Source organism: Mus pahari, chromosome 21 (genome assembly GCF_900095145.1).
Source record: "Mus pahari chromosome 21, PAHARI_EIJ_v1.1, whole genome shotgun sequence".
Classification (NCBI taxonomy): domain Eukaryota; kingdom Metazoa; phylum Chordata; class Mammalia; order Rodentia; family Muridae; genus Mus; species Mus pahari.
This window is the reverse complement of record NC_034610.1, coordinates 50,055,459-50,081,150: the sequence shown is the minus strand read 5'-3', so window position 1 is coordinate 50,081,150 and position 25,692 is coordinate 50,055,459. Positions and strand designations below refer to the sequence as shown.

Sequence of the window (25,692 nt, the reverse complement as noted above, 5' to 3'; positions counted from 1 at the left end):
TGGTCTCTGAGTGGAATATAGTCGCAGAAAGTGCCTAGCTATTTATCAAGGTAATTAAGAAAATGTATTAAACATTAGCACTGTAGGAACAAGCACTAAATTACTGCCAGTGGTAATACTGTTGTGTAAAAGAGAAATATTTGTTTATTAAAATGAGATATATTAGTGAGCCTTTTATTCTAGTCGTGAAAAAAATTCAAATATACACAACAGCTGAGAGAATAGCATGAGTGTGGATGGACTCAATGCTCACCCATTTATAAGAATTAACTCTTGGCTTCCTTCATGTCCAGTTTTTATTTCTCTTTCTCTCTCTCTCTCTCTCTCTCTCTCTCTCTCTCTCTCTCTCTCTCTGTCTGTGTGTCTGTCTATGTGTGTGTGTGTGTGTGTGTGTGTGTGTAGGCCAGAAGAGACCTGGCAGGTGTCTTCCTCTGCCTGCTTCCCATATTTCCTTGAGGTAGGGTTTTTCAGGGAACTTCTTGTGTCAGCTAGGCTGATTAGCTAGGGAATCACTTCCTCTTGAGGACATGCCAGGCTTTTATGAGGGTGCTAGGAATTTGAACTCATGCCCACAGACTTGCACACCAAGTATACTGATATGCTAAGCCATCTTGTCAACACCCCAGTTCATGTTGGTTCTAAACAAAACCACACCGTACACTGACCGAGCCCCGAGATTATTCGGAAGCAATCTCATGCCTAAAGATTACTATTTGGTTAATATTAACACATATCTTCATATCTTTGTGACGATTGAAGCTCATTGTGCTTGCCTCCTGTTCCTTTTTGGATGGCTGACTATTTTCACAACAATGCATATGCGCACACACATTCCAGTTATTTAGCCAAATCTTTCAACTCCCTCTTGATCTATAAACTATTTCTTTTTTAGCTTACTTGAAGTTCCTTTATCTATTTGAGGATTCTAGTTATTTGTCTAATGGAGGTCCTGACATTTGCCAACTGTATCCTGTAGTAATCTTTGCACACCACTGCAGGTTCTGACAAGAACCCTAGCTTCAACTTCCTCTAATTGAGTTCCCTGTCTTGGCATGACAGTTTTATTGTTGGCAAACCATGATTTTAACATATTGTAAGAATATCTGGGTGTCTCCATATTGGGGATCTCATTGGCCATCACTGAGCACAGGTAACCATAGAACCCTGGGTTAAAGAAGGTTCTCCTTCACAATAAAAAGCAGAAAGCATGTACTGTGGCGACACATTCCTTGTAGCCAATTGTCGTCTCAAGATGTATCCCTCTACTGGGGCACTTCGATGTTGGTGTGTTCTTGGTTATTCTGGTTTTAATGTTTTAGAAGTTAACTTAAGCTTGTCCTTCTCTGGAAGAAATCTAGCTAGTATTTCTAGTGAAATGAATAGAACTGCGTATTATTCTATGTAATTGTAGGTTGATTGAATATTAATGGAAAAAAGGGGAAAGTAACTTATTTCTTTGAGCCAGAGGTAAAGATTTTCCTTCTTGTAGCATGTGACAAAGTCCTTCCAGACTGTTGAAAAGTTACCATTGTTTTAAACCCTTGGGAAGAAAAATCCAATTTCAACCAATAATTGCATATTTTCTCTTCACAGGATTATTATTAGTCACCCAGTCAAGATTATTGTTTCTTAAAAAAAAAAACTTAGGTGCTGGAAACACTCATTTTCAAACATATTAATTCCATGAATGTAATGTGAGCTTTTCAGAATTCTGTTCTAGTTGGGAGCAGAGTGTCTCTGTTCCTCTTGTGACCTGGCAGAGCATCTTACCCAGGGGTAGACAGGCTCATCGTCTTCCCTGCACCTCCCATCAATCCATACTCAGCAATGCTAATGTATTGGCAGGAGGGGGTGGGGTAGGATAAAGTGGCCTAACTCAGTATAACAGAGTGACAGTTACAAGTCATTTTAGTACGTGGAATTATTTGAAATGAATCTGCTTAAAGACTGAAAGTATGAGCCAGTATATATTTCTGAAACCCTCTGCTATCATTAGGGCTTTCCTGGATGAAATAAATGCATAGATATACAACTCACTTAGAATGTAATGACTGTGGATGTTTTAAGGTTAATTTTTGTTTTTAAGTTTAAAGCTTCATTTAAAACCTTTTAAACTTGGTGTCTAACTTAAATTATAATTTAGCATTGCCATTATCAGCACATACATACTAACCTCTTTTTTAGAGAAATGTGGTATAATTTTTCTTAGATAACTAAGTCATGTATAGAATAAGAACCTGGTTATATGTGCTATAGGTAGGAGAAAAGTATTATGAACATCTTCCTTGTACAAAAACATGCCAAGTGTTTCATCCCTTCATCTCACACCATGCTCCAACTTCTACCAGTGCTTTGTGTACAAGGCTCTGGACTGTCGGAGCAGCCACAGTCAGACTGAGGTCACTGAGCTATGACCTCTGTTCTCCTTCAGCAATATTTATGAATCTTCCAGGAAAAGACCAAGCTCTCCGCATTCACCTCTCTTTGCTGTTATTGGAATTTTGTTTTGTTTCGTAATTGTTCTTTAATAGTTGTAGAAGAAAACAACTAATAGTCACATGAACTGTGTCCGTCAACTCGAGCAAAGAAAATAGGTATTGCTGTGAACATCTCAAATTCTTCCCTAAGCTTGAACATTCATACTTTGGATAACCCTTTCTGATCTGGATATTAGATCACTCTCATCACTTTAAAACGAGATGGACAAATGGCACAATTTGCATCATGGCCCATTTCAAAGCAAAGAATGCAAATGGGCTTTCAAAGTATAGCTGTTGTACTGTTGAGATTATGTCACAGCTGTGAGAAATGTTAAAATTCATAGCTTGGACAAAAGCAGATCTCAGAATACTGCGGGGATTCCTGCTAGCCACTACCGGCTACAGTTCCGTTAGCAGTGCAGGGAAGGAGGTAGCGTATAAAATAACACAGAAATTAGATGGCCACCTGCTAGCCTCATAAGCAACAAGGGAAGACAACTCAAAGGAGAGGGAGTTGGGTCAAGTCCTGCCTGAGGACACTGCTTCTTAGAGCCAAAGGCCTTCACCAATTTGTTTGCCCATTGTGAAGAGTTTAAAAAGAAGGCTCTGTTTCATTTGTAAGGAATCATATTCATCCTATTTCTTTATAGAAAAAAATCACAACATACAGTTTCTTGTGTGTGCGTGCGTGCATGTGTGCACATGTGTGTTCATGTGTGTATTTGCATGCTTGTATGCACAATTGTATGCGTGGACAAGTGCATGTGTGCATGAATGCATTGGGCATCTGTGTGCATTTGTGTACACACATGTGTGTCCATGTGCGTACATGTGTGTATGTGCCTGTACATGTGTTTGCATGTGTGTGAATGTGTATGTTTGTGTGTGTATATGTGTGTATATTTGTGCATGCATATATGTGTATGCATGTGTGTGTGTGTGTGTGTGTGTGTGTGTGTGTTGGGGGGTGTGGGTTCATGTATATGGAAGCCAGAAGAGGGGGTCAAAGCTCTTCATACAGCATTTGCTTGATATCTGGGTTGTTTTGTGAGACTAGGATGAGAATGTTGACCTGATTACAAAATAGACACTCTTAACTGTCAAGCCATCTTTACATTCCTTGCCCTGACCTTCTAACTGTATACCAGTGTCACTAAAAATCTCCAAAACATTCAAACACAATACATTTTGGTAGCATCCTTTTGAAGATCAAGGTACCTGAAGAAGGGAAAATCCTAAGTGTTCTAGAAACCGATGTTAGAACACTCAGCTACAGTTAGATTGGAGTTGGTCCTAAGTGCCACCCAGACATTCTCGTTTGTGAGAGCCCTCAGTGCAGCAGGACCTGAAGGACTCCAAGCTCTCAGGTTGCTTACATGAGGCAGGGTTATAAAATATTGCATTATTTTAACCATGGCGTGGAAAAATCTTTCATGGAAACAACCTTTTGGCAGAACCCCTTTCTTCAAATTCATGCCAAATGAATACTCCATTCTCAATATCGCAATTAGACCAATTATTGGAGATGAAACCTCTAATTCAACACTGCAGCAGTTGAGGCAACTGCAGGATTGTCTTCTATGTGAAGGGACAGTAGGCATAGTTAAAACTAGAAGGCTCCCTTTGCTCAGTCAAATTTCAGCTAATTGTTTTCATTTTAAAATTGATTATAAATATTTTTACAGGCACTAAGTTTTTTTAAAAAAATCTTCCCACCAAAATAGCAAGTGAAACAAAAACAAGAACAAGAATAATAGCCCATCAACAAATAAAAACCACTTGCATATCATATTAGTCTATGGTCATTGAAGCCTGGGGGGGGTCTTAGTAGGTCTTACAGTGAGATGCTTGCCTTCCTTGGCTACGGCTTTACACAGTAACAGATTGTGCCTATATTTATCAGGAATAAGGTATTCATTCTCCTGATTTTAAGGAGTCTAAATACATAGAACACAAGAGACAGTTAATAAAAATAGCATAGACAACATTAAAGAGTTACTGTATTTGAGGCATTGAAAATGTGGAGTACTTAGAAAATCTCTTAAAATTTTCACATCCATTCTCTGAAGCCTTCAAAGAATGCTTCCATTCATTGTGGTTTTCAATAATGCTATTTATTTACAACACTTTAAGAAGTTTATTCATAATAGTACATGCCAACAAACTTAATTAATGTTGCATGGGATAGAGAAGGATCCATAGAAAACAAATGAAAGAAGGCTATTGTTTGGAAATGGCGCTCTTTTGATATTGTAAAATGCAGGGACTTCTTTTTCAAGGCACTTAATGCTGACTGTTATATTGAATTGTAGAATGAAGCTCTGAGATACTTTGTTAAAAAAGATTTCATCTATTATTGCAGAGCCAACACAGATGCTCTGGAATCATAAATCTATATCACATTTCCACGAGAAGCTGGCCTGTTCCTCTATCTGCTCTCTGGGCTGCTTTCTAAACAAACTTCCTTATCTATAACCCCAGTGTGTCCTTATTTTTCTTATGGACTAACTGTGCTATCTAACATGTTTGGTTATCTTTTATTTTTGTATATCTTTAAAAACTATCTCTGCACATTCTTTTTTTCCTAGAAGGAAAGATACCAACTCAAATATACCTGCAACGCTCTACTCTAAAGAGTAGCCAGAATGTTGGGGTCATTATCTCACCATCTTTTCCTTGGGTCGTCTTTGGAAAAGAAATACTACGAGGTGGAATGTTAAAGGATTTGCTTACTTTTCCTAGGCCAGCAAGGCTGAATAAGTTGAGCAGAAGAGAAATGGATGCCTTGCTCCCAACCAAGTCATGTAAGCCCTTGCAAACAGAAATAGCCACAGATAAACTAAAAGAAGAACCAAAGATGCTACAGTGATTTTGATCATTCGGCTACATATAATAAATGCTGAATACACACTACCTCAAGATATTGTAGTAAAATCTACACCATTTGTAGAGCTGTAACAGCCAGAACCGAGTCCTCTGGGTACTCATAATTTAGGTGCTCTCCTTTCTTATTGTTTTAAGGTCTACCAGGGTTGCCTTGGGAAGACAGACAGCTACAAGGAGTCTATTTCATAACTGAGTGGAACAGTCCAGTTTCCCTTTATCTTCCTCACGAGGGATCAGTTGATACATTCAACACATTTCCTCATAAGGAATCCATGTGACAGACTGTTGACTGGGATCTACTTAGATGGAGATAATTCCTTAAGAACAATGCCTAAAATTTCAGAAACAGCAAATACTATGGATAATGGAGTATGATCAACCGGATTCACAGGAAGCTAGTGTAAGTATACACTGAAGTGGAGGTAGAAGAATCACAAGTTCTAGGCAAGCCAGGCAAAGTTAGAACAAATGGAACTAAGGCTAGAGACTCATCCGCATGGTAGCGTGTTCCCCTAGTGTGTGAGAGGCTCTGCAGTAAAGTTGTGCCATAAAATAGTAATAACAATAACTTTGTTGGTAAGAAATACACATGTGTTAATACTAGTAACATAACAGGATACACGGATGAATAAACAGTCCTAATGTTCTACCTCTCTTCCATTTCTCATTTTAAAGTAAATGGCTTTAACATGATCATGAACATCATGTCTCAAACATGTAAATATTTTCAAATATTTACATGTGCATACATAGATGTGTGTATCTCTGATGTTGAAGTTCAATGTGGGTGGGTATTGTAGTCTGATTATAATTCCATAATTTTGAAGGAGATACAATACAAAGTGATTCCTCCAGATTAGCCATATTGGCAAGCTCTGGGTCCAGTGAAATCTTCTGCCTTAATGAATTGGGAAGAGAATAGTCAAGGAAGATTCCAGAATCATTGTTGAGCATGCACACAGTCACACACACACACACACACACACACACACACACACACACACACACACACAAAGGTTGGGGGAGAGAGAGAGAGAGAGAGAGAGAGAGAGAGAGAGAGAGAGAGAGAGAGAGAGAGAGAGAAAGAGAGAGAGAGAGAGGAACTCATGAATATTTCCCATTTATGTGTCTCACTAGAACAGAAAGCCCTTTCTGAACACAGTATATGTCTGAGCTATTTCTTATTTTTCTGGGTTTAGTCTGATGCCCCCAAAAAAGAAAGCCTTAAATGGATGAGCAACTGTGATTTACTAGCGGAATGAATTCAGCATTTTAGCAGGCGGCTTTCCTACAACTTTGCATAGCCAGTAAATCCTAGATCTAATTTCAATCATTTAAGGGATTGTTTTCATCTCACAATACATGATGTGTTCACCTTCAAGGAAACATCTTCCAGAAACAGCTGTGTCCCAAATTGTCCCTTCTGTAAAATATAACATTTTTAAATTTAAAAATGATCTGTAAGCATTACACAGGTACTGTACGTGAATTCATCGAATTCTAATGGTGACGACAGTTCCTCTAGAATATTCCTTTCAGGTTTCCTATGACACGGTAGGGCATTTAATCACAATGTTGGTAGAATCATCATTTGGATTATCCCCATTAGTGACTGAATCATCTAGACCTTATTGCTGTCAAGATCCCTATATGGTATAGGATTTATAAATCTATGCATGATTTTATGGCTTTATTGTTACTTTTCATGGCCTAAAATTTCCATTCTAGGGGGATGTTACTTTTTTTTTTTTAACCTAGGTTGTATCTATATTTCTGCCTAGAATACTACACAAAATACCACTTATAATAGTTGGACATTATTATTTTAGACTTTCAGATTGCGTTGCAGGCATATCTAAATTTTCACATACAATTAGATCTCTCTTTCTCTTCCTCTTCCTCTCTTCACTAAATTGCATGCGGATTTGAAGGTAGGTCACTGCTTTCACTGCCCTCTGTTGGCTGAGTTTACTCTCTCAAATTATAGCAATGACGTCACTTCCTTTCTTCCCTGACTTTATGGGTTTACTTCTTATAAAGAGAAATCACAGAAATGCCCATTTAATATGTTACAGTTTCATTTACTTGTTACATAACATTGGAATTTAAACTTTGTATTTTCTATGTGGAGATGCAGAGGACGCCACATTTATTAGATATCTCTTGCCAAGTGCTTTTTTTCAGGTATATTTTTTGTAATATTCCATTTAATACAGTGGCATCATGGGAGATGTACTTATTCTTGATTTTAATTCAGGTAGGAAAAAAATAATCTTCCTAGGTTTGCACTAATGCTGGACCTATGATTTGAGCACAGGAATGTTCCTCTGACGTGTTATGCTGTTTTAGGTGTTGTACATGAGGTCTCCATGTTTGAGGATGAAGTGTATTTAAATAAGCATGTTTTAGTTTGAGCACAGTTTTTTTTTTCTTAACTATGAGGTTGAGAAAATTGGTGTGCAGTGTTTTGCATGCTGATGCCATAGAGACCTTTAATAACTGGGTGAGACACTGCTACTGAGCTGTTGGAGGACTCAAGTCTACTCTTATCTCATTGCTTTCAGTCACCGTTGTCACAATGAAACAGCTTGTGTCGGCAAAAAGTGAACGTGCAATACTAAAATCATTTTTGCAGAACACAACTGAGTAATAAACTAAAGACGAAATGAAGTCTTAGACAGTAGCCATCTTTCTATTTGGAATGACTGAGAGAGAGCTTGGTGGAACTCAGAGTGATCCTGTTGTCACCCATCATCAGGTGTTCCAGATTGCCTACGTCATTGTGAAAGCAGCCAATTCCCCTCGGCCTGGAAACTGGATTTTAGAACGTTCCCTGGATGATGTGGAGTACAAACCCTGGCAGTATCATGCGGTGACAGACACGGAGTGCCTGACCCTCTACAATATCTACCCCCGCACTGGACCACCATCCTATGCCAAAGATGATGAGGTCATCTGCACTTCATTTTATTCCAAGATCCACCCTTTAGAAAATGGAGAGGTAAGATCGAAAAGCCGCATTGGGTACTGTAAAATAGCTCTGTCACAAAGACATGAATGTGTCAGTAACTGATGTGTGAAAATGGAATCTAACAGAAGTCAATTTAAATGTGTTATTAGATAAAAAAGAAAACCTGAGGTGATTAGAATGTTAAACGTCTTCATGTGTCTCTGCTCTCCAAGATCAGAGATGAGGAAATGGGTTTAACTTTGAAGCTATACATCAATTTCACTGCCAAAGAGACTTTCCAATAATGACAGCTGCTAGAGGCCAGAGAACTAATGAAAGCTGTACAGTATGCACAATCTCAGGATAGAGACAAAGAAAGGGTTTGGAAATAAAAAGAAAAACAACCAACTAAGCAACAACAACAATAAACCCCAAAGTATGAACATAAACCAAATAAGACATCATGTCTGGTTTGTATGCATTTCTGCTTTCACCATGGAGGGCTATAGTGTGATATGATCTCTTTGGTGAAGGCTTCCTGGATGATCACGTACAGGTGCTTACGCCCTTAATTATATGTATGCATACATAATTTCTTAATTATATGCATGCATAATTCAGGAGTGTTTGGTTGCTCTTTAGGTTTTTTTGTTGTTGTTGTTTTTGTTTTGTTCTGCTTTGGTTGTGGTCCTGGAGATAATATTCTACTTTTTATTCATTAGATTTAGCCCCCGAACCAAGTTAAGACCTGATGCTAGCTGTGTGTTCTCAGTCCATGTGCTTAAATTCTTTGGCCCTTAGTCCATAAATTGGGAAACCTAGAGATGTTTAATGCATTTGCTTTTGACCAAATGAACTTGTGAGCATGAGCAACCAACATATTGCACTTAAAGCATCCATCACAAGATAAAAATTTCATTAAGTGTTGAATGAACTTAGTGGACCAACCTACCAGACATATTAGTTTTCTGTAACCTACCTTACATATGCTCAGAATAGTCTGGCTTGAGCAAATATATTTAATCCCATTTTAAAACATAGAGTTGAGTAGCTCCTTCAATTTGATATAGACTCCATCAAAACTAAAACCGTGTGGATGTATGACAGCCAGAGACACAGGTGAGTGACTCAGAGACATGAGATGTGGAAACACAATCTTCCACCACCAACCCACAGTGCACTTGCACATCCATCAATGCATCCTGCTGCAGAGTGCTCATTGGCTCTCACTGGGCCCTGAGCTGACAGAGAGCTGAAGCTAGGGCTAGTGGCTTCACAGCTATAGCACTAGCCTGGGAAAAGATCCACACTGAACATATCTTTCTACTGAATGCATATCATTTTGTCAGAACCACAAGGTCAAAACAGAAATATTTCTTGGTGGGAGACATTCTGTACCCCCTTTCCGATATTCTCGCCCCAGTCCAGTACCCAAAGATCATACCTTCTTGTATACACATTTCCAGAAAACCCACATTCTGTTCTTAATATCCAAAGGATTGTAGCCAATCTAGATTGCCTTTAATTACCTTGGATGAAGAAGTTTAACTTTTGACAGAAGTTGACCAGACTCTGCTTTGGCAATTTAATTCTACAAATTCAAAACAGAACCCTTACTCTGTCTCAAATCCGAAATGTTTAAAAAGTAATGGTTATGGAGATGCAGATGATACATACAACAAAGATCTCAATCTGAGAATTGACAGGGTGTCAAACAGCTGCTCAACCGTCTTTGTGCCGATAGGTAGCCAATTCATGGACAGCTTGTACAAAAGAGAGAGTAGCAGAGTATACAGAGAGAATCAATGTATGTGAGTTGAATTTTACTGTATTTTTTTTATTATCTAATAGTCTAAACCACTCTTTACTATTTAAGAAATGGTCCAGTTCAGAAGTTGGTCAAACAATATAAAGTATACCTAGGTAGATATGTAATGTGCACTTATGTGAGCTCCTCTTCCTGCTCTCTTTGCATTACGAATGGTTTTTTGGACATTTTGATCAATTCAGCCTGCCGTCGAGAACAAATGAAAATGCTTGTTTGCTTGTTTGTTTTGTTTAATTTCTAGGGTTTTTGTTTGTTTGTTTGTTTTGTTTTGTTTTGTTTTTTTGGTGTGTGTGATGGTTTGTATATGCTTGGAACAGAGAGTGGCACTATTTGGAGGTGTGGCCTTGTTGGAGTAGGTGTATCACTGTGGGAGCAGGCTTTAATACCCTCATCCTAGCTGCCTAGAAGCCAGTATTCTATTAGCGGCCTACATAAAACAGTGTAGATCTCTCAGCTTTGCCTGCACCATGCCGGCCTGGATGCTGCCATGCTCCTGCCTTGATGATAATAGACTGAACCTCTGAACCTGTAAGCCAGCTCTAATTAAATGTTGTCCTTTATAAGACTTGCCTTGGTCATGGTATATGCTCAACGCAGTAAAACCCTAACTAAGATGGGGGTGGGGTTATAGAGGCATCATACAAATCTAGAATATTCTTTGAACATATCCCTCACTGTCTCATTACCACTGTCTACTAATCTCACATTTTTCTCATTAGTTTCCTTCATTTCGACAACTCTTCTTAAGTGACATGAGTATTATACATTATGTGATTTTTCTCATGAAATCTAGGATTCACAGATCATGCTCATTTCTTTCTTCAACATGTTACATGCTAAGACAACATCCACTGAGATGTTAGAGGACTCCCTTAGTAGAAGGACAGAGGAAGGGACAACATCTCTTTCTTCTTCTTAAGATCATCAGGACCAACCAAAAAAGTGAGTCCATCTGTAGCAATGAGTTTATTACACGGCTTTGTGCTTCAGTCAGATTGTGCATACACACCTGCCCAGGAGCTATTTTTGGATCTGAGAATAAAAGACATATACACATCAGCAGATCATGGATGAGAGGTTGCTCCCAGAAGCATGGGAGGAAACTGTAGCAGCAGAGTCTTCCACATTGGAAAGTTTCACTCAAGAGGCAAGATGGTTTTCCCTATAGACTGAACCCCTTTCAATTAATATGCCCCACGATGTAGTTTATCACAACACATGCTTAGGACCATGAAGCAACATACAGGTAAGATGTAACTGCACGCAAAAGGTCAGAAGTAGCCAGACTCTCAGGAGAGGGTCCACTGTCTTTCCTTATTCCCTCCTTCAAGGAGAATGTCTATAGTCAGGAAGCCCGAGGGTGAAAATGGTTTGCAAGCAGGCGTAGTTGATCCAACAAAGGTGGCAACTGCTTTGCTGGAAGACAACTCTCCATATCGCCACTCATGACAAGGCCTAAGCCAGGTAATTCTGATTTCCCCGTGATGTCCTGAAGTTGCTTTGTGCTCATAGGGACAAAGCTGCAATATGGAATAGAGAGTTATCCAAAATAGTCACAATAGCATGATAGGATTTCAGAGCGAGACTTAAATCCAGGCTGCTCCTAGACTTTCTCATCATGTTTCCTTTGTGAAATATGCTACTTTCTAGAAAGAAATGAAGATCTCTTACTAGAAAGAAGCCTGGTTCTGACACCTCATGGTCTGAAACACAACCACAGAAGCAAAGGTTCTTACTAGAGGCCAGGTCTTTATAGGTCCTTGACTAAATCACATCATCTTGAAGGCATTGAATTGTTTTGGTCAATGTGGTTTAACTCAAGATTTCCAAGCGTATTTGTGTTTTAATGCAACATAATTTTGATTTTCTAAATCAACATAGCAAATAAGTTTCACTGTGACATTTTCATAAACAAGTATCCATAGTCCTCACCTCCTATTACTGGCTCATGTTCCTTTCATGTTTCATGTTACATGAAATTATGTAACATTTCAGGATATTCTAAAACTTTTTGACAATGCCCACCCTAATTCCACGTCTAGTGACTACGAAGGACCTTTGTCTTTTGTATTGGCTTTTACTTATAAAATGGTTCACTTTTGTATAGAATGTAAAATGTAATTTTAGATGTTTGTGTTTAAAATACTAATAGAAGTGACAGTTCAGTAAGAGAAAAAAATACATTAACTAGTAAATAAAATACAATGATAAAAGGGCTACAAGGGAAATAGGCAGAGTGGGTGGTCCACTGCTACCCACAGAGGAGTTGGAAAAGTACTTTGAGAATATAATTTTACATTTCAAGGCCAACATATTAGTTCATCTTCATGAGATTTCTGTGTTAAACAAATACCCAATAGAAATTACTATGGGATATGTTATTACAGAGAAGATCTTAAGAATGTAACCATTAGTTTTTTTTTTAATATATTTTATTATTTTCTGAGTTCTGTTGCTTCTATAGAGAACAGAGCTACCCAAAGTGTGTTCCTCAAGGTGTCTTTTCATTGATTTCGTTAGAGGTATTTATATTCACCTTTGCTTTACAGCAGTATGGTTATGAAGATGCAACTTCATGTTTCAAAAGGCAATAGGCATTTACAGTTATTTAAATCAATCTATGCTTTTTCAAGTTGTATTAGAATTTGGTTAGTCAGTTGCACTACTCACATCCTGAGTGTCCAGTAGGTATGCATGACAAGTCACTACCACACTGGCTTCCACCCAGTAGGTATGCATGACGAGTCACTACCACACTGGCTTCCACCAATTAGGGCACCCTTGACCTTGCAGAACTCTGTTGGGAAGTGCTGCACTGGGTTATAGCAATTCCTTTTTTGAGATTCCAATATCATTTTGTATTATACATCTACAAAATGATGTCTTTAGTCAGTTCAAGTAATAGTTCAGTAGTGTGTAGTGCCACCAGTATTGTTTCTTTCAGTCTTTCTCCTGTAATCCCAATTAAAAATAAATTAGAACATGCTTGTCACTATACATTTTCTACTTGTGTCTCTCTCTTGGGCACTTTTTGTCCATTTTTCCTTTTGTATATTTGTGTGAATATTTTAATATGGCCTATTTTTAGTGTATTAAATTCTTCCCAGAGCTATGTAAAATCCATTGAAACTGTTTACAGAACTCCAATTGTGTTTACAGTAATTTATAATTTCCAGAATTTCTCTGGTTCATTTTCAAGTAGAAGTTTAGGGTTTCTAGTTTTCCATTGGGATTTTATATTTATTAAACATTCATTTTATGATGCCAGTGGTTAAGAGAACAGACTGTTCTTAAACAGGAGTTACATTCAACTCCCAGCACCTGGGTCAGCTCATAGCTTCCTATAACTCCAGCATCAAGAGGTCTGATGACCTCTGTGTTCTATTAAGACCCATATGATACTCATATTTAAAAATAAATAAAATATTAATTTAATAATATAATTTGTGTTGAATGTGTTGCCTATCAGCATTGTGTCTTTATTTCAATACAAAGTTATAATTTCTTGAAATTTTGTTTGAAAACTAAGTGACCAACATTTGTAGAAATATTTTGTTGACCAATTACTAGCTCATGCTATTTTATGCTGTATATCCACATATTCATGATTACTTTGAATAGCATATTTGTATTTGAACAGTGTGAAATAATTGAAGAATTGGAATGTGAGCATCTTGTGGGAATTTTCTGATGTTTCTGCAATGCCATAACAATCTTGATCCTTTTAAAACAATTTACAGATTTGAGTTCCTGGGACACTCAGAGTAAAGCTCTGAGGAACCTGATACAGTTGTGTTAATCCCAATTACACTCCTTAATTTCCTGTCTTTGGAGTTCAAACCAATATACATGGAATTTACTAAACCATAATCCTTCAAATTTCAGAATCTAACTTTTGCTCAATTAATACAGCATGGTTGTCTAAAGCATTTTTTAGTTTTCTCAGCCATGTCTTTGGGACAGGAACACACCACAGGAATAGATCTGTCACAGTGCACCAAGGCCTCTCTAGACATTAATTTCTGTCCTCTTATAGCTCTTAAATGGCTTTAAATGGATATTATGCTGTATTCTGTCATTTGGTTGGTATTTGTCATTGGAAGTGTTGGCTCTGGTTATTAAACTTTCTAGAAACAGAATCAAAGTCATATAGGTAGTTTTACATTTTGGAATTTTGGTAAATTTACATAATTATAAGATGCAGAGATTCATGAGATATTTTCTCACTGCTATTGCTACAGATGATGTCTTACACAATGCATTTGTCAAATAGTCAACCTTCATTGTTACATAATTATGAACCAAAGTAGTGGCTTTATTCAGATATTGTTAATTTTTCCATTAGTGTCTGTATTTCTCTTCTTGAATCTAATTTTAGAGAAAACATTAAATCTATAACTGTGTTTCTTTCACAACCTCTAATCTGTGACAATTTTAAGAGCCATTGAAAAAAATATTTTGTAGACTATTATTCACTTTGGACTTGCCTAATGTCTAAAAATTAAATTGACCTGGTCTGGGGGAAGATTATCATGGAAGGAACAGTTTTCTCTTGGTCCTCATATTTAATTCAATGTGTACTTTTATACATTTTTTTATTCATTCATAAAATTATTCTTCTAGATAACTTTTTATTTAGGGAAGCAGTGTCTAAATAGTCACCACAACCTGAAGTACAGCTTTTTGGCTAAGCACGGAATGTTCATTTTAGTCAGACCGTCATAATATCCTTTAAGTATAAAATTAAGTCATAACTAAGAAAAAAAGATTATTTTAAAGCACACGAATGAAAAGAAGACCTGATGAAATCAGAACATCTTAATCAGAATGCACCAATATAACTTTTTTTAGGTTTAAAAATAGAATATAAATAGAAAATTGTCTTCTCCTGACCAGTGGTCCAATTCAGTGAGTGTAGGTTTATTTCACTGTCCCTTTTTGGAGACATTTAAAGACACCCCAAAACCATCAAGATATTCTAAAATGTTGTTTCAGGTAGATCATACACCGTTATCGGGTTAGAAGATAACTAGGTCGATTCAGCATTGATCTTGTAAAGACTAGATTTAGTCTGGCCTCTATGCACTGAATGTGTACTGGCTACTGCCTCTGCTGGAACCATGACTGCAGAGTTCTCTCTCTGACATCCTTCCTGTCGGCTGCATCGTGCCCACTGTTTTCTCGGACTTTGTTGCTTCAGCACCCGACACACTATCTTCTCTGAATTTTCCCAGCACACTCTACATGTGTTTCAAGAGATCAAAAACGTTTACCATGTGGCTTCACTGTGAGGGAACTTCAGGGTTGCACTAAGTTCCCAAGATAACAAGGTTCAACTACTACCAAGAGATTAGCTCTTCATGCTGGTTTTGAATCCCAAGGGAGCAGAGTAGCTCACTGTGAGCTGTGATAACACTGGCACATCAAATATTAGGGCTTGGCATGGACGGAGAGGGATGACCATGGGGAGATAACCCGAGTGTTGTTATCCCCGCTGAAAACCATAGGAGGTTCTGAGGAAAAAAGCCTTCGGAGTTTAATTTTAGAAAAAGGTAATTTTGTATCATCAGTGCTGAGAGGACTCAGCAGGAGTTTGCTTCCCTCTAGTCAGAGAGAAGGATCTGGAATTCAGTAATAGAAGTTGTAGGCTGTAAGGCAGCAGACCACAGGGAGTCTCCATTAAGTTGTGAGTCCAGCCACAGGAGAAAGCTCTAATGGGCACCCATATGCAGACATGCCTCCCCAGTGTGCTGCAGAGCGTCACACTCCTACCATGAGTGTTGCACCTGCAGAAAATAGGTGCTGCTGTAAGCTCCCGAGAACTCCTCACAGGGGCTGTCAATGGAGATATCACTGAGAAGTCAGATCCACTTGTAAACCTCATAAATCACTCCCTAAAGAATTTTTTTGGGAATGGTAGCCTCTCACTTATTTAATACATATGACAAGGACATGGGAAGCATGTTTTAAACCTGGAACATGTATTCCAGTGCCTCTGATTGTGAACTCTCTCCTTCCTGGCTTTCTTTCCAGACAATTCCAGCTTCCTCAACCCCTGAAGAGGAACAGAGTCATGGGTCACTTGAGGAAAGAGTGTTGGTAATTTATAGCTGAAGAAAGATAACAAGCATATTGTTCTCAGGAAAGCTAGTAAGATTCAGTGACTGGAGTCTCTGGGTGGTTTAAAGCTGCATACCTAGCCTTGGCCTTACTCAGTTATTGATGGTTGAAGAGGCACAGGAGACAGGAATTACACTGACAGGGTTGAGGGGCACGGCTGTGTGGGTGGTAACACTTTAGAGATTCTAAAATCAAAATTGTAATAAATGTTTTTTCATTGAAAAATGAAGTTTTCTTGTCCTGTGGCTAGGATTATTACTTTTAATGTATTTGGATAGATACTAGACCAAATAACTGAATATGCATGGTATCCATGGTGATGTTGCATCAATTTCCTCATACAGAGACCTTAAGTTATTTACAAGTGATATTCTTTGCTTATTAATACAACCCTTCCCACCCCACAGGAGTTCATTTCAATGGAATTTAGATTCCCTTTGAGTTTACTTTTGAAATGTGGCAACCTGATATAAAAATCCCTACAGACACCGTCATTAATTCTTGAAGATACTTCTTTTAGAAAACCATATTTATAGATTTGATATTATTTTGATTTCTCATATGACAGAATTTTATATAGTAAGACAGAATATTTTTCATTTTCTTTTCATCACCTGATGCTATGATGGTCCTTAGAACTGAAAATTACAAGGGAGAGAAGACACAAACACAGCATGTTAAAAAAAAGTCTCAGAGTTTCTTCTTTGATGTGATGTTGTTATAGCATAGTATGATTTCATGTGAACTCTTATAAAAATGAGCAAATGGAAAGGAGGAATTTTTCCCTTCTATGTGAACCTTGGAATTGCTCCCTCAGGGAAAAGCAGGAGGGCACTAAAAAATTCCATCTGTTAGAAACAGACATTGAAGTAAATAATTGCTTGGAGTTTCTATATATCTTTACCCATATAAACATTACAATAAGCAGCATCAGGCAGGTCAACTGCATATAACATGGAACTACTACCTTGCCCTGAAGATTATCAAACCCTTTGAGAAACACAGAGAGTACGTGAAATATTTTCTTTCTAAAGCGTTACTCACATAGATAGTATATTTCATTCATTTAAGATTTTATTTATTGTGCTTGCTTCAAAATATACCTTTCTGATAAAAATAAAGTTAGGGAGACTGGATTCTTCCTTTCTTTTGCTAGTCCATTGATTTTTAATGTATACACATTAGATACGGTGTACATAGAAAATAGCAACAGGTGCTCTTAAATTCATGCAGTATCTTTGAAAATAAAGATGATTGGAGAAACTGGCTGACAAGGGTCAAATCTTGTAGAGATAACATTAATATCCAAGGAAGCAGTTATGGAGGTGAACTGCCAGCATCCCCTGGAAACAAACGATAAAACAGTAAACCATGATATGTTACAGTTTGTACAGGGAGGAACGTGGTAGGTCTGAGACACAGTGGCACTGACTGCATGCTCTCACTTCCCCTGATGTGGCAGATGTAGTTCTTCCAGCAAGGAACAATGGGAAGTGCAGAGATAAGTAACAATATGTGTCCAGCTGTTCTCATGCTAGAGTGGTGGTCTAGTTTATCGCAATGCATGTTATCCATGTACCCTGTATAACATGACAGAAGATTCTCTTAGTTCCTTTGTTACTATAGTCCATCCCCCATCTTAGAGAGACTGTCCTAGGTGGAGAGCAGGGAGCTTCCAGAAGCAGGACCCTGTAGGACTGTTCTGTGGAGTAACTGTGAAGGCAGTCGGGGACTATAAAACAGTATGGAAGAAAAGCAAAGCAAGCAACTTTATATCCATGAAGAATGAACTACCTAAAAGCAGAGAGGAGGATCTCAAGGGCTGATGTGAAGTTAGCTCAGGGCCAGAGAGATGTTAACAGAGCTAGTAATTATAGCATATGACTCTTATGACATATGTTATCTAAGGGATTTATAAGTATAAACTCATATATGTAGCAGTCTCATGCAGTGTGCTTGTCTGCAAGAGGGCCAGAATCAGCTCAGTACGCCCACGGGATGTGTGAAACCATAAATAGCACTGAAACCATATGCATATTATGGTTTTCATTATAGGCACATGCCTATAATAAAGTATATCAATAGGCAGGGTAGGATCAACACCAGTAAACAATAATGTTGTACTAGAACCATCAATGCCATGGCTCTTGTGTCCTGGGTCATTACTTACATTAAGGACTTATTTACTATTTTTGAAAGAGATGTTTATTCAATGACCAGTGGGCAGGAACACAGTGACACATCAGCATGAGGCAGCATAGTATTACATCTTATCACATCAGTAATAACTAATATCAATATGCAATTTGAAACTTAGCAATTACTTTTGAGATTTTTGATGTAAAATTTAGGGGTTACTGTCTCAATTACCTGGGAAAATCAGAAACATCCATAAAAGAATCATCTTAATTTATAACTGAGTAAAAAGTGACATAGAGAAGTTGACAAACTTTTCCAGGGTTCGTAGCAAACGTGTAACATTTGGGTCTGATTTTAATGCTCATGCTATGTTTTTGGAGAACTAGAAATCTCCCTATGTATGTGGCATTTTCTGGAATATATGCTGGGAGTGCCCATCCTTTGCCAGTCTACATTTCTCTGTCTGTGACCACATGTTACAGGTCTGGCTTCCAACCGCTGTACACTTCTGCTTCTGAGTGCTCACCCATCTTATAACATTTAAAATCAATTTTCAATTGCTGAGCAAGCAAGCCACTGCTGGAATGACTGACAGGTCATACAGGCTTTGTTAAGTCATTTCATCAACTCTATTCAACATTACCAAGAGAATCCTAAAGGCTCCCCGTTAAAATATGACTCCCAAGAAACAAAGGAAGAGAGTTGGTAGATGATTATTATCCTTGTCATCAGTAATGTGAATGTCCATTAATCAGTCTCACACAGGAAAGATAATCTTTATTGCCCAAGTATGCTTGAAAATACAACAAAGGATCGTGAAACGATTCAAATAAGCTCTGCTCCATTGGGAAACTTTCAACACTCGAGCTGCTATCAAAAGTCCTCCAGACAAGTAACCCAGGAGCCAAATGGTTATGATTACTCTTTATGAGCTAGCATAGGAAAACAGCAGGATCAACTTCACCAGGCACCCTGCTGAGAGTTGAGCAGTGTAGAAAAACCTTCTGCTGAAGGCTCTGGCCTGAGGATGTATATGTGTGCACCGTAGCAGACTGACAGCAACCAAATATTTTCACTGGAAATACATAAATTTATAACTGCTGAATTTTGCTACCAGCAGAGTACACAAGGCACAGAGTTTACCCTCCACTCCCCCGGTGGGTAGCCCAACCCCTGTTTTGTGAAGGGAGATAGATACCTGGCAAACCTGGCAAGGCTGCAACTTTCGGGAAACCACATTTCCTTTCGCAACGTTGCTTTTAGCTTCATCCATCAGGAATGGCGTATTTTTCTATCCTATTGAATTGTGCCTTCTAAACCCAGCCCCACGGTTCCGTGCAGCCACAGGAGATGGCCAATAGTAGACTATTTTTAGTCTATAAAATGCAGTTTCATGTGGTTTCAAGTAATGCATGCAAAAAAAAAAAAAAAAAAAAAAACCCGAATAGAAATATTTGTGGAAAGATGAACATCCTAAATACAGCTTTAGTTGTAGACAATATTTTCACTTATGTCATCGAAAGGGAACCAAATGAACAATCTGCTGAACAATCGTTTGCACTATTGTTTTATGAAGGCCTTTCTATGGCTGAATTAGTGGCATAGTGATTACTAAGCTCACAACAGTTATATCGAATCTGATTTTTTAATTCATGGGAAGCTGACGAGGTCAGAAATGGTACTTTCATAGGACTAAGTAGGTTCCTTAAGATGCTGTGGGGAACATATGGATGTTGACAGAATATCAGTTACAATGAATGAGTCTGGACCTGTGTTTTGCTTCATAGACTGTAAAACATGGATTTGCATATCTGTACTTCCAGGGGCTCATTGCAGTTCCCCTACATGTGTAACACGATCACACATGTAGACATTCACTGTATCAGGATTGAGAGCTGCCGTGTTTGAATCAACATTTTACCTATTTTTAAACCTGATATCCCCTTAGAGTGACACTGCAGTACTTTTAAGATGTATATCATATTGTAAGATTTTATTGGTAATAACTCTCAGAGATTATGTCAAGAAAAGGATCCTGTATTTTTGAAAAGAGAGTCATAGCAGTGGTTTAATTTTTCCATCTTTCTTATCAGCACATTATTTTCGTGGATGAAAAGCTGATGCTTTTCATTCTCACAATTTGTTATGTTGTGCTCAGTTATCTCAGAACAAGATAAAGTTTCATGTTGAATTAGCTGCAGGAGAGCAGCTTACATTTTTATCACTTCTAAGCAAATGTTTTACTCAAAAGATAGGGGCCCTAAAATATGACTTGATACAGCGTCAGTACATTTGACAAATGGATTGCTATTGTTAAGAAACAATCATGAGACAATATAGTGTGATACAGGTTTATCTTTTATTTTCCATTTAACAAATAAATGAGAACCCTCTGCATGCCCAACTTTGTCTTGGGTACAGAGATTTAAGTGTGTTATTTTTAGAGGCTTAATATAAGACAGGAAATGCATCAGAAAAATCATCTCAGAGTTTGGGAGGTGATAAAGAGTTTCCAGGTACTGAAAAGACATGATAGAGGGAGGCATGGAGAGAGGGGGTAGAATGAATGAATGAATGAATGAATGAATGAATATGAATGGCAAGGACTTGTTTGAGGAACTGCATGGTTGAGTAGAGGCAGGTAGGCTGTGTTGTTGTTAGCAATTGCTTTCCCTCAACATGATTTCTTTACTGCACAAGTTGAGTAAAGATGCTCTCTGTACTAACCTGGAAGGGAATTTGAGAATGACAGAATTCCATTTTTAAAGTTGCGATTTTGTGAAAGAAAAAAAAATAGAAGAAAAAAGCCACTCATGTTGGTGAATCATAGACAAATTGGTTGAGAATTCTTTTCCTCATGCCATGGTCTCAGTGAAGATGTTGTTGAAATAGAAGTGGGTGGTCGCTGTGGCTCTGAGGGACAAAGCATTTGAAGCTTTTTTCCAAGTCACAAGCTGACTCTTACTGTGCTTTTGTTTTCGTGTGATGCTCACATAAGGAGGGGCTTATTCTTCATGGTGATGGACTCCATTGCTAGATGTGCAACGCTTCAGAATCCTCCCCCCTCCCAGTGGCTTAATAACCCTTTCCACTGATGAATAGCCATTGAATAATTCACTGAACAAGCCTAGTATGGTACTTGAGTCCTAAGTCATAGACAAACCTGTCTAGTTACCAGAACACGTCTGTAATCTCCTTGCCATGCTAAGTAAGTCTTAAGTATTTTTCTTAGTGGTGGGAACCTAAACGAGATAGAGGAATAGAGATCCCAGGTGTAGAGAGAAAAGTGATTGGCAGAGCACCCAGCTTTGTCTTCACATGAATGCTAGACTATCCAGAGCTGTGAGATTTCCTATGAGACTTCCTCTTCAGACATTCTATTCAACACACTGAATGAATCCCAGATCTTTATGTGAGCCATTTAAATGCCATCATACCTACACAGAGATGCTACATCCAATCACAGCATAAGTCAATTGATCTAGAAAAATGTGGTAGATCTGAAATGTTCCTAATGTCTAGTGACTTTTTGGCTGCCATAATGCCTTTGCATGTCACATTTCTCATGTTTCTGGTAATGTGGTATAAATAGACTGTGCTGTCCATTGTACAAATGCATGGTATGTTCAGTTGCACACATCACAATGCACTCAGTGGTAAGAGTATGTGGGGATTTGTGTCAGAATGCTTTTCAAGCCCTTCTGCATTATTTTAAAGTATACTTTTCAAGTTATTAAACAGCAGTTATCTGCACAAAAATGCCCCACACTTCATGGAACTTGTGCTTCCTGTTTCTCTCAACTATGTTTGATTGATTCTGAAACTATCACATAGAAACATGCACACACACACAGAGAGAAAGAGAGCGAGAGAGCAAGAGAGAGTGAGAGAGCGAGAGAGCAAGAGAGCTAGAGAGAGAGCGAGAGAGAGAGCGAGAGAGTGAGAGAGAGAGCGAGAGAGAGAGCGAGAGAGAGAGCGAGAGAGAGAGAGAGAGAGACTTCTTACACACACAGGCTCATATATACAAATACCAGCTATACACATACAAACACTCCACATATCATGTGTATGAAGTGGCTATTCCATTCAGATTTGCAACAATGTCTATAATGGTCATACAACTATAACACTATCTACAAATGTGTTTCCTCTTACATTCCTCTGTGTTAAGAACATATGCTTGCATAATCAAACAACAAGAAAGCAATCAAACAAATAAGCAAGGGGAAACATTACCCGCACCCACATGGAGTTTTGTTGAATTTCTTGCCTACAGAGCCTCTGCTGTAAAGCTTGCCAGGGCTCTCTGGTGTCTCTGTGGGACCACCTAGGAGGAGCCAGCAAGGTCACCTCTCCTTTGGCTGAAGGCACACACTCAGGCATGAGGAAGAGATGGTTTCAGACATTTTAAAAATAGAATGGGTAATTTTCAGCCGGATGATATCTCTATCAGCAAAAGAAACAAAGGCTGAATGAGAAGAGGGATCTGATGCTGCTGTGAATCAATGTTTGTTTCCACAGAAAGGAAGCGATGTCTCCATGCCCTTTAAGAGTAAAAAAATGGAAGTATATCAAATCTGGATAAATAGGATATTTTTATTTTCTAAAATAAAGGACTTATATATAATAGGATAGATGTAAGCTAGTGTTAGATAGATTTAAAGTATGACATATGCCAAACCAAACAGCATTCAGATATATTCTAGTCTGGAAGAGGGATTGTAAGTAATTTTGAAAATCAAGGTCTGTACAACTGTGTCCAAAACTCACAGCTGCAGAGAGGGAAGTAAACAAGCCCTGTGAGAAGGCTGCATGATTAAGGACAGCCAAAGACTCAAAACTATTGAAATTCCTGCTTCCATTGGTGTGTTTATAAATCATACAAATCCCCTAGGAGAAAGTATGAAAGGACATTTGCGGAAATAGGAACAAATGTCATCTCCGCTTGTTTGTTCATTAGACTTGATCAGACAATGAATCAACTTTTGTGTTTGCTTTATAAAGGTAGTCTAAAGTTTCTATGTAGGCATTGTCTTTCCATGGAACATCAGGTATTTTACAGTCATCTCTGTGTAGGAGTCACATTGACAGCTGCTAAGTTCCATGAACAGGGGAACCATGGTTCATCCCAGCATTCACTTCTCCCAGTTTATATTGTTACATAGTTGTGTGTAGGGAATCTCGCGCAGACTACCATCTCTCTCAAGTCACGTGTAGAAATAGAAGGCGGAGCCAGTTAGACAGTCATGAAGCAGCTAGCTGTCCAGTTTCCATTATGTCAGCCACAGGGAGAGAACCCTAGACTTTAGCAGTATTTGTGTGTGCCATTCACTCACTTACTGTTAATGTCCCACAAAAACCCAGCAGAGTCAGTGGTAAAGGGGTAAGCTTTCCTTCTGGACAGTAATCTAGGCAGCATGTAAGAGTATTCATGGGCAAAAATTATTTGCACATTATTTTTATATATATCTCAGGTACCTAAGAGGTGTCCCTTTAAAACAACAACAACAACAAAAAAAAAACAACAGTACAGTAAAATATGCTTTGGTGGACCCTTATCATTGTCCTCAAAAGGGTATTATTTTTTTCCACATAGGAAACAACATAGCAATACTCTCAGGTCCTTTTAGAGATCTGTCTGTACACGTGCACAAAAACAGCAGAGTAAAAATCACTCTTCTGCAACTGTGCAGCCCCTCACCTCAATCACCAAATTGCTGTCTCTATTTTTATTTCTCTTTGGAAATTATTCCTCAGTTTGGTTTTCTTTTGTCACTGGCCTTCTGGATGATCATTTTGTAACATCTGGATACTTTCATATGAACATCTGGAGTGGAAAATTTTTTTAACTGTCTGATGCACGCAGACTACTTCTTGAAGAAATGTATTTTCCCAGATGTTATTAAGACATGGTTAAGCAAATGTAACAGTGTATAAAATTCCATAGGAATCACAAACCATGTTTAATCTGAAATCACATGAGTTTTTTTTCTTGCCTGTTATCTTTTGGCCTGGAATAAATAGTTAAAATATGTACATCAGGGACAATTGAGATGTCACAGGTGGTGTATGTAAGTTAGGAGCCTTTGAGATCAGGTTTGTTTGGATTCTGGGCCTGGCAGTCTGTAACTCTGTAACCTTGAGCAACTCTCTAAAGGTCAGCTTCCATACTTCAAGATTTGAAGTAAGGATAAAAGTCTTCCAGGCCAGTGGTATTAAATGAGATTATTTAAACAATGTATCTGGCTCAAAGTGCAGATTTGATAAACAAAAACTGGCATGAGTGTTTGTAACAATGTGCTACAGAACACAATTTAAGATTTCTTCTTTTCTTGACCTCCAGTGAATTCTATGCATATAATTAGTAATTTGGTCTTTGCATAAAGTTTTCCAGGGAACAAATGTTTTGAGAGCTGAAATAGAATCTTGTCTGCTTACCTATTGCTCTTTAAGTGGGAGGGAAGGAAGGAATGTAGCAGCTGTCTTTATTTGTTATAGGAAAGTTAGGAGATGCCCATATCCCAAGCTCTTGGGGTACAGACTAAGAAATGTATTTGCAATGAGGGGAGCTGGATGTAAAGTCTCATTCTTAGGCAAATGATGAGTTTTTGGAGATTGACAGCTATTTGGAGAAAGAGATGTAGTTTTCTGTAAGAGTGTAGCCCCTGTTAGGTCAATCAAGCTCCAATGTGAAGCTACACATTCACAGATATATGCTATTACTATTCTGCTTCAAAGGATCAAAAGTCATGAATTTTTTTGAGTAATGAGGGAACATATCTGGGAATTGGGAAAACAGAGGTTAAATGTGAGCAAAATCAACTGTAGAAAATTCTCATACAACTAATTAAAACACTCTCATAAAAAGTGAACATGCTTATTCTATATTTTCAGACCAAATGGTAATTCCCACCACTACGCCCAGATCATGAGTTAACAGAGTTTAGGAAAATGATCTATATGATTTCAATTTCATATGTGTATTCTGAAACAGAATGTTATTCTCCAAAAATTTTGATTATTCTCCTTTAAGGAAAATCAGCATTTGAGCATTCTTAATTTTTCATTCTTTTCCCGATGATGTGAAGAATATTCTCTTAAGTCAGGAAGACAAGGTAATAAGGAAAGCGCAAAAATCAACCAGTTAGAGTGAGAACAAAACCCTTGATATATTTCAATTTACGGGAAAAAATGGAGTGCCATAAAGCAAAGTATACTTTCAATACAATTAAACAATGAAAACATATCTAGAATATTTAAAATAGAGGTTGGTTGCTCATCTGAGGTAA

The 25,692-nt window shown here is 38.0% G+C and overlaps 1 protein-coding gene across 1 annotated transcript in view; it reads left to right on the top strand.

Moving 5' to 3' along the window:
* The window catches only part of Lama2 (laminin subunit alpha 2), a 454,349-nt gene that overhangs the window by 28,964 nt on the left and 399,693 nt on the right, over positions 1-25,692 (top strand). The window contains exon 4 of the mRNA XM_029532909.1: positions 8,125-8,367. Coding sequence (XP_029388769.1) covers positions 8,125-8,367 — 243 coding nt within the window. The remainder of the gene's footprint in view (positions 1-8,124; positions 8,368-25,692) is intronic.